Raw genomic sequence first — 9,887 nt, 5'->3', positions numbered from 1 at the left:
TAGCTTTATCATGGCTATAATCAATGTATGTAGATATGAACAGGATATACTCACTCCATGAGCACATGCCCTGGTGCTCATGACTAACCATACCAGTTGTTTTTCTCCTCGGAGAAGGAGACAGGGTCGCGCAGCTTACCGTATCTTCATTTGTAAGTGCATGCTGGCCATATCTTGAGCTTGCGGCGTCTAAGCTTTGACCAGTGTCAATATCAGTAGGCTCTTCAAAATGAACAAGGCTGTTGACAATAAGAGCGGAAAGCAGTGAGCACTATCGTTTGCGTCGGCATTGTTCTTTCTACTTCGCAAAGTTAAAATGATACAACATTCCAGTCAGATACCCGCTTCACTGCGACTTGAAACTAGTGACGGGACGTGCTTTCGTCACCCAGTGAATGAGTCAAGACGGTACTTTCAGCAGCGCTTAGTACGAAAGGAAATGTACTCAAGGATAATCATGGAGTGTCCAACCGCTGCTACTCTAGTCGCAAGCGGTACATCTCAAGATGACCTTTAAAGCACGTTTCGCTCTTGTTAAAACAGATTCACAAGCAAAGCGTTTAATGATTCTTACCGCGGCGGGACTGGCGACTTTCGAAGGTATATCCATAATCACTATTTAATGTAGTCTTAGGCGACAACAATGGAGGTAGCTATGACGCTTGCAGACTGACGAGCTTAGCTTGCTGAGCAAGATCCTGTCTATTTCTTATGAGCTTGACGTCGTTATGAGCTTTGCGGCCGGATGCCCAAACCCCCTTCGAAGAAGAGAATGAACGCGGAGTAGAAGTTGCATAGAGTGTGGATTCTCTACGCTCCCCTAAAACTCCGAGAGATTTTGTGAATGGGAAACGATCTGATTTTAGAATTGTCAGGAAGGGTGCAGACGCGAGTCGGATCTGGTTTAGTCAGAATGTTTGTTTTCCTCCGAGAACGTCTTGGCTGCGTCACGTAGTATATCTTGAAGCTCGTGGGACCGAATATTCCCCGCTGACTAGCGGAGCCATGCGCGACAAATTGAAATTTGAGGAGGGGTTGAACAAGGTGCACAGTACACGTGGTAGCTGGAAAATGGTCAGTTAAGGGAACAGACAAGCTTTCGGTACATTAGCTATTTTTGGATTTTTTGGTATTTGCGATCGTGTAAAAGACGCATCTATCGTGCCCCGATCCTTGCACATAGAGGCTTTGCTTCAAAGTGTTTACGCTCAAGAAAACTCACCGGATATCTTTGTACGTGAAACCAGGATCAACTCCGAAGGCTTCCAATAATCACAAATCTTGCTTGATCTTTGATCGAAATGACACATCATTTAATTTTCGTGAAATCTAACATATTTTAGATATACTTGTTTTTCTATGTCTTACAAAAACCTATACGTTTTGAACGGCCTTATATTGTTGTCCGCGTGTCCAGTGTTCTTTATGGATTGCTGTCGTCCATACAAAGCACATCGTTGCTTTTTCTGACCTTTAAATAATATAATAAAAGATTTGCCATAATACTGATTTAGCTCGTTTAAGTAAATCAAGCAAAAGCGAACCTCATAACAAAGACTCACTGCGGCCAAAATTATCCGCTTGCACCGTACAGTGTCCGAACTTATAAACATAATCCCATCAGTCTTTATACTACAGGGCGCGCTTTCAACGTCAACCCCCGCAAAGCTGTTCTTGGTGAAACGCCGAGATTGTATTCTATAAGCTTGGTAGCTGGGCTCTCCGGGCCCTGACTCAACACCTCTAACTCATTTAAAGACGGACTACCACGCTTTATACCGAGAAGATGACGCTACTACGCTCTGCCGCTGTTCTGCGCAAGCTGCGAATCCTGTGCTTAAAACCTTTAACAAAAAGTGCTTCGGCAAAAACTGTGGTGCTCAGAACATATATCATCGATAGGCTAAACCTGACTCGAAGAACCAAAATTACCCGTCTATAAGCGCAAGAGTCGCAGCGGTTGTCGACCCAGTCGCAGCAGTCGAACTTACGCATTGATAACAGATATGATACATCAAAATTCAGTCACCGCGCTGCCAGTCGCCTATCAAATTAATTTCATGAGAGTCTTTCAAACCCTCAAATTACCATTCTCCGCGTGTTTGCATTTGAAGCAGCAGCAATCGGGCAAATCCGCACACCTTACTGTTGTACTAAACGCTAAGAAAGTTACTAGGAGTGTCGCACTCACTTTGCGCACTGCTTGCGAAAGGCACATCGTCTCGCCCATCCTATAGTTTTATGTACCAGGCCCAGTGAAGCCGAATTCTGATTGAGGTATCGCTTGATACTTAACATTGCGAAGGACAAAGCAGAATTTGGACGTCGAAATGAATGCTTGCCATATTTATCTCTTGTTATCAACAGCTCTCATTCCGATGAGTCCAGTCACTCGGAATAAACCCGGTTCTCCCTCACTAGTAGGAATCGCGTTACGCTGAGTCCTAGCTCTTCTTCCGGGAAGATATTAACAGTGGATGTGCCAAGGCGTAGGCAGCCAAGATGCGGGATATTCATACCAAAGTGACATCTCAGTCTCACGCGGATATTCAAAACGAAGGTATCCTTTTGCACAGCACCTACTGATTGCAACCCTATCGACCCACCGGTCCACAATGGCACCGCATGGAAGTAGACCACCCCTTGCTCATATGGCTAACCGCCGTAAGACAACCCCTACCCGGCTGACTTTGTGGCGGCTCGTCGACTGTCAGCAAGGGATTTGATGTGCGCCCGATTCGAAAACGGATTATTGGAGGTCCCTTCTTTGCTATGTCATCGTACGGAGAAGCTTTCGGCACCTCATTGAGTTTGGGTTCCACATCGCTGCCTTTGAGTAGAAGGTAGCTCATGTACAGGGAATAGCTACAGCGCTTTTTCGGCTCCAACAGAGCACAATCATATTTGAGTGGCTCGAGAGGGGAGTCGCGGTATCGTTAGAAAAAGCTCGCGTGAATTACAGGCTGTGCGCACATATTCATCGAAAATTTGATCGTGAAGCAAAATATTTCTTTACTAAGAACATAAACGGTTCGATATAGCGGGTTCGCAACTCATGCGAATTCAGATTGACGGCGTATTATAAAAGCTTTCACCAACTACAGTTTCATATTTTCTTTATCTATCTCTGGCATGGGATGTTGCGCTTGCAGAATTTAAACCTCGTCCATGGCGCTGTGCATTCAGCACATGACAATTTATTTATTGCAATAAAATATGTGACTTCCTTATGAAGTGTACCCAGGTCTAGAACAGCGGTTCATATTATTTCGATTGCCCTTATCCCACCAAGAACAAAGCCACTTCGCTGAGGGTGTGAGGTTTACACGGGGTTAATCAGTCCGTTCATATCAATTGACTTCGAAAATGTAGAAGTACTCTGCCATTCAACAACCCAGTGTGTAGGAGCAATTTAATCCACCAAGCGGTACCTTCGCGCAAGTGCCTTTGTAGGTCATTTGCCACCACGCAACTAACACGTTCGGTTTGATCGTCTGTCTGCGAGTTATTAGTGACTACAGTTTCTTACCTGGTGATCAGCATCTTTAACAAAAGTCTTCATCTGCAACTAGACTTAACGACAAGTTACGTCGAGGAAAATGTCGAGGAGCTGCATGGCTATATCTTACCTGGTAACGTTGATGTGATCTTAGCCATTTTGCTTCAACGGTAGACGAAGGCCGCAATACCTGTCGTACCAGATATGTGTTTTGATGAAGTAAGATCAATCCATATCAACAGATTGCCAAGATTGTACTAAAGCCGAGAGACCTACCTAAGGCGTCAACAAGTGGGGCGAGAATGATATCATCCTGGCACGTTCTCCACGCTCAAAAATACACCAAAGCATATACGGTTCATTAAGTTGCAGTGCTTACTGGGCCGTATGTCGGTTTCCATCCAGAGTGGACTACAACGTGCCTCGGATACTACCCCAAAGTCGAGGTCCTTAACATGGAGTACCACACAGGTTGAGTGTCATGTGTGTTGGTACTGCATACAACAAGCCCTAGAACAAGGAATGACAGTGGTTATGTGCAGTTGAACACTTTGTTTAAGCGATATCCGAGTTTTCAAGCTTATAAATCTTTAATCAAGGAAACACATGTTGCATCTGACTCGCGCGTAATTATTGTAACATGCAATAGCTCACAGTCTAGGCAACTTGAACGCGCACCCGCAAATACTTTAAGCCGACACGACTTGTACTTTGCCTTAGATATATACTCAGCAAACATGAATAACCATCTCGACATTCGTTGCGAGAGACATCGCTATGCGCAGCAACGCATGAGTTATATCGATAACACATAGCTTAGGAGACAGGGAAGCGTACCAGAAGACGACAGGAGTATAAATCACAGTAACAAGTGCTTTGTCATAAATGGACTATTGATTTCGAATGATTTATGATATCCTAGCACCATATATCGCTCATGTCATCGATATCTACTTGGAGTAAACCACTGCCTATAGCAAAGGCGAAGCACCACAGACGACATGAATATGCCGATAGGCTCAGAAGATCCAGATTCGGGACGCTCTCATGGCTTGTTCCATAGACATGTAGGCCCTTACCCCTGCACCATTTGACATTACTTATTAAAGCTAAAGGGTCATGCCATGTCGGTGTAACTTACATTATGTTTGCGCGAGTCATTGGTCGTGCCAAGCCATTTCTAAGCGCTTCATAAAGCCACAAACTAACTGGCGATGTTTTTCCTTTCTCTGCATCTATCTGTAGACCATTTTTGCAGCTAACCATTCAGCGCCAAATAGACACGTGTATACATCGACAAACAGCTAGCTGAAGTGCATTTGCTATAGTACTGCTCGCAAGTAGGTAAAGAATTTCTCTATGTTTAATTCAACGTGCTCGCATGACTTCAGGGAAATACATTGTCAAAATAGACTTCTGCAAAAATGTGACGCGACCTAAACAGCATTCCCGCCGGTCAGTTTGATATTGCTCGTTCGTTAGACAGCCAATTTGGTATTCACCACCTACTCTCAGTTCATTCCGCTTGGTGTTTGAGATGTCTCTCATGGAGAAATGATAACGACAATCTGCCGGGTCAACATCGCTGATCAAGATGCAACCGTCCATGCTGTCTCAGCACATAGGAATCGGCGTTTCATCCAAAAAACGCTTGCTGCATTTAGAATACAATAATCATAGAAATTCGTCGCTTGTCGTTTCATTTATTAGTGTTGAAAATCGGCGCCGGTTGGAGAGAGATACGTTCGTCGAGCCCACATTGGGCTTGGCGCTGAGAAAGCGTTTTTGTTTTACTGCTGTCCCCATGACCGGAGAGATTGATATGTGACGCAACATTTGATTCCATAAATAGTCAGTTTTATGATGCATCGATCTGGCATGTGGTCTCTCATCATCGCGTCGTCATAAAATATTCAACAGACGATAAGTTTTATCAGTTAGATGCTTTAAGGATGCTGTCATGCTCCTCCCTAACAGTGCTCCGCGATGTCTTTTTAAAGGAGCACGTTATGCCGGGTGACGTTCTCAGCTCTCCTCCGGCACCATCTTTGCCATTTTGGTGACCTCACCGTTTTAAAAAATGTACAAACGTATCCTGAGAATAATTTTTTTAGCTCAGGGGAAGCCTCTGCTGTGGTAATGGGGGAATTCGTCGCCTCTATGTCTACACTGCCATGCCTTTCGCGAGTAACTATTTTTTTCCAGCCACAAAATTTGAGACTACATTTTACCGCGCTGTGCACACGATAGTTCTGACTTTGCAGTATCGTTACATTGAAACGCGAATACGCCGGATTTTGCAATCCATGATCTGACCTTCCACGCGCGACTTATCGTCACCCGTAGTGTACCATGCACCTACGTGAACCCTTCGTTTTCCCGTGGGGGTTCGTCGGATGATGATTCTGTGTGGCAACTTTGTCCTCCATGTTTCCGAGCCAAGAGACATGCCACAGATGCAACATCCGCTAGATTCAGAATGCTGCTTGGCCTAAACCAATTAAATCTCCTTCATCCTGGCATGGGTAAAGTTCATCGCCTTCGGCGCAATGGCACAACTTCTACTTCTCGCTCTTCGTCCGACAGGGGTTGCTACTCGCATTAATATGACACCAACTACATCTTTGAACTGTGAAAATCTCGGTGCAAGGCGCACCTGTCAGGAGACACCTCCTGAAGGTGCAAGTGTTTAATGCGGATCTGCGGGTATCTTAATGATTATCGTTATTCGGTGATGGGCATAACCGGCTAAATGTCGCCGCTCGACACATGTGTACAAGAATTTGGAATACACACGGTTGCCTGATTGAGCGGTGCGAGCAACCACTACACCTGTCGCTCAAACACTGCCGCATAGATAATACAAGAACTGTGCGTATCCAAGTTTGTACGTAACATTATGAGCATGTATATTCTTTATTTTCTTCGGATCTCCGGCTCTTAAACGTACCGTAAGTAGAAAAATAGTTCAGAAACAAAATTTTGAAAGCTGAAAGCAATTTCGTAAATCGACTTTATTTGTTGACAAAACGGAAAAAGTCATGAGCGTGGCGACAGCGCCCGACGAGTTAGTGTTACAGGGCTATCTACACAAACAGGCGTGCTATATTCCGCTTCAGAGTTACCTTAGTAGATTGTCTGATACTGTGTATTTGTTGCCTCTGTAAACAGAGCAAACATCTTAAAATTTGGCGCATTCGCTATTTCGTGCTCACAAAGGCAAGCAACTGAATTTGCTGCTTTTCTAGCGAGAAATTATTTAGCTGTGTGCAATATTGTCACCTGCAGAAAGAACTTACATACTCGACTAAATCTGGTCGCAAGCCCCGCCTTTTGCTGACTATGGGACAAATTCAAGTGGTGCGTGCACATTAACGTAACTAGGGCCAAAAATCTGCTGCTCTGCTTACTAATATGTGGTGTAGATAGACGATCAGAATCTGGTATACCATTCAGGTAATTACGTCTTTCTCTTGCAGACCCGGACGAGAAAGCTGTTCCTGAGTGCGACGACGGAGCAGGAACGCCGCCGATGGGTTGCAGAGTTACGGTTGCTGCTACCTGAAGCTTATGATAAACTGCATCGGTCGATTTCAGACTCAAGCAATGCTGGACAGAAACTTTCCAGTGCTGTTAAGACTTATCCAATCATAAAAAAGTATCACAAACGCGTGTCTAGAGAGCGACGTGTGGAGCGAAAACGACAACAGCTTCCGAAACTGAAGCGGACGTTTACTGAAGTTTGGTTAAATGAAGTGTTTACTTGGCCGAGTGGAAGCACACGCGATGAAGTGCCATTGTTAGACGCACTTTGCTTTGCAGGTATCCCAAAAGAGCTTCGTGGGCGTGCGTGGGCGTGGGCACTTGGAAACACGCTTCAAGTTAATGAAGACTTATTTCAAATATGCAAAGTGCGAGCACAGGCCGTGCAGATGGAAATGTCCTTGAAGCGAGATCTGGATCATACCGTGGTTAGATCGCTGACGATCAGCTCTGAGAGCGAAAGTGCTATGCTTGAGTCACCTACCAGAAGTATGTCGAGTGTAAGTAGTGCATCATCTGCCTCTGAGCTCGACTCCGAGGATAAAGAAGTACCCCGATCAGATCGACACGTGAATGATATCTTGGAGGGCACAAATAATTTGTCAATAGCGAAAAGCAAACCAACAATTGCAGTTTCGTCTACACCAGATATAAGCGATAAAAGCAAAAAACGAAGGTCATCTGCAGTTTTGCCTGTGCAAAACATGCTACAGGATGCCGTTGGGATCGCCGAAATGCTCGTTGCCCACGGAGAACGTAGCATCAAGCTCGTAAACGTTGACATGCCACGAACTTTTGGGCACCACCCTCTGTTTCAGCCTGGTGCAGAGGGTACTAAGCGCACCACTGAGGTATTGGAAGCGTACATTTGCTACCGTCCCGACTTAGGCTATGTCCAAGGGATGAGCTACTTAGCGGCAACTCTGTGTTTTCACATGGACAGCTTCACTGCCTTTAAGGCCTTAGTCGCCCTTATGAGTTCAAGCCTACTTTTTGACATGTTTCGTTTAGAAGCGACGCGAGTACGCGAAAGTATAATATTTGCTGTGTGAACCAAATCAGCTTATGACAACGATATTGTTTTTTCTCGAAGACATTCCATTATATTGACGTGTACAACAAGATATTTGAGTACGAGCTGCCAGTCTTGGCCGCGCATTTTGAAGAAATCGGTATCGATGCACAGATGTATGCTGTCGACTGGTATGCTAGCCAAATACTACTTGATGTGCTTGGGCGCTAACAGGATTTGTATAGGGCTCTCACACTCTTCACGCGGAGCTTGCCATTGGATCTTGCGCTTCGTATTTGGGACGTTTATGTTCTTCTCGGTACGCCGTTCTTCTTCCAGGCCAGCATGGGTACGGACTGCATACGCTTGTTGTACAATAAGAAGAGTACAAGCCGATTCTCTGACTTGACGTGCTTGTGTAAAGGTCTATTATCATTTTTTCAAAATTCTTTGCTGGCCATGGAACCAGAAAACGTCATGCGACTGCTGCATACATTTCCGAAAAACACATCGTCTAGACAGCTTTTCGATTCCATATCATCGGTCAGTCTGTCGTGCGACGAGATCACGGTGTTGTTGGCCGGAGGGAAGCTTTGGTCACCCGATGAGAACCGTGAAGTGCCTGTCAAGTTTCCCGAGACATATGAATGAGCCGAGCAGCCCACTGAACTTGAAGAAAGTTACGAAACAATACCAAAAGTACTCTAGCATATGTTTGCGCGAGTCGGCTAGGTCTTTCAAAAAACTTATCAAGAGTTTGAAATTTCTCAAAAGGAAGGGTATACCTGCAATAATTTAGTTCGTTTATAACGTGAGTTTTGGGGGGGGTTACCCCCCCAAAGCACAAGACTCAAGATTAGGATTTGATAGTTATCAAAATAAAAAACATCATTTAACGAGGTTGCCGTGCACCTCGCACTGAGCTTTCAGTCTATGAGCCATTATGAGCCGCGCACAAAGGATGCGCTTGTAAGCAAACCCCAAGGACAACTAAAATGTACTATTTGCTCTAAGCTCGCAGCTTCGGTCTTTCCTATACATTATACATTATTCTACATACTTAACAAGAACTAACCACTAGGCTCCATCCATCATGGTACCTCCTTCACCGACAAAAGGGTAACGTGCATGTACGCCATGATATGGTGCGTACCCCAAAAATCCTTCCCAAAGTGACTATTCTCGTGCACCCCCCTCCTAGGTTTGCATGGCCGTTTTTCGATGCTTCTCTTGCAAAGAGAGAGACATATTTACCGTCACAACCCTACAAAACCGGACGCTTGGTATAAACAGTCTAACGGTGGAAGCCAATCAAGTTTTTACGGACACCTGGCTAGGGCGTAATTGGAGTTCCCCCACAACAATATCATAGTTATTGAACGCCATCACGCGAGCGATTTCCATGGACCGCCAATCGCCTATTGCCTTCGAAAACATGAGTGTATAAGCGAATCTAATATTGACAAAGGGCCGAACGACTCGTCACAGGGGTATCGAGTCTGATAAGGCTCGCTCATTAGGTTGACAAGTGCAACACGTGCAACGTGTTAGAAGAACGGCGTACATCATACGTTGCGCCTTCGAATATCCGGACCATAGGACGACGTGAGTGCGCACACGATGACGCGACATGATTGCGCCCACGATGACGCGTCATGATTGCGCCAAAAATAACGCCATAGGAAAGGCTTAGAGGTAACTCGGAATAGCGAACTAAGGACCTCAATATACTCACTTCGTCCTTTTTAACAGGTTATGAGCCCAAGTGACTCCGACGACGCGCCAAGCGCACCGACCCCAATCAGCTTCGACGCCGGTCACGACAGGGCCACT

At 45.2% G+C, this 9,887-nt stretch overlaps 2 protein-coding genes across 2 annotated transcripts in view; both read left to right on the top strand.

Moving 5' to 3' along the window:
- Positions 1-1,005: 1,005 nt before the first annotated feature.
- PHALS_03628 (uncharacterized protein) lies at positions 1,006-1,272 on the top strand (the record flags this gene model as incomplete). The annotated part of the gene is made up of 2 exons (XM_024717872.1): positions 1,006-1,051; positions 1,112-1,272. The coding sequence occupies 2 exons, from the start codon at positions 1,006-1,008 to the stop codon at positions 1,270-1,272; spliced, it is 207 nt and encodes a 68-aa protein (XP_024583328.1).
- Positions 1,273-6,540: 5,268 nt separating this feature from the next.
- The window catches only part of PHALS_03627 (hypothetical protein L915_17861), a gene marked incomplete at both ends in the record, with an annotated part of 4,387 nt that continues 1,040 nt past the window's right edge, over positions 6,541-9,887 (top strand). The window contains 7 exons of the mRNA XM_024717871.1: positions 6,541-6,597; positions 6,671-6,718; positions 6,788-6,859; positions 6,925-8,064; positions 8,136-8,245; positions 8,300-8,403; positions 8,479-8,597. Coding sequence (XP_024583327.1) covers positions 6,541-6,597; positions 6,671-6,718; positions 6,788-6,859; positions 6,925-8,064; positions 8,136-8,245; positions 8,300-8,403; positions 8,479-8,597 — 1,650 coding nt within the window. The remainder of the gene's footprint in view (positions 6,598-6,670; positions 6,719-6,787; positions 6,860-6,924; positions 8,065-8,135; positions 8,246-8,299; positions 8,404-8,478; positions 8,598-9,887) is intronic.

This window comes from Plasmopara halstedii (genome assembly GCF_900000015.1).
Source record: "Plasmopara halstedii genome assembly, contig: Scaffold_2386, whole genome shotgun sequence".
NCBI lineage: Eukaryota > Oomycota > Peronosporomycetes > Peronosporales > Peronosporaceae > Plasmopara > Plasmopara halstedii.
Note: the sequence above shows the minus strand (reverse complement) of the source record. Positions and strands in the feature narration are given on the sequence as shown.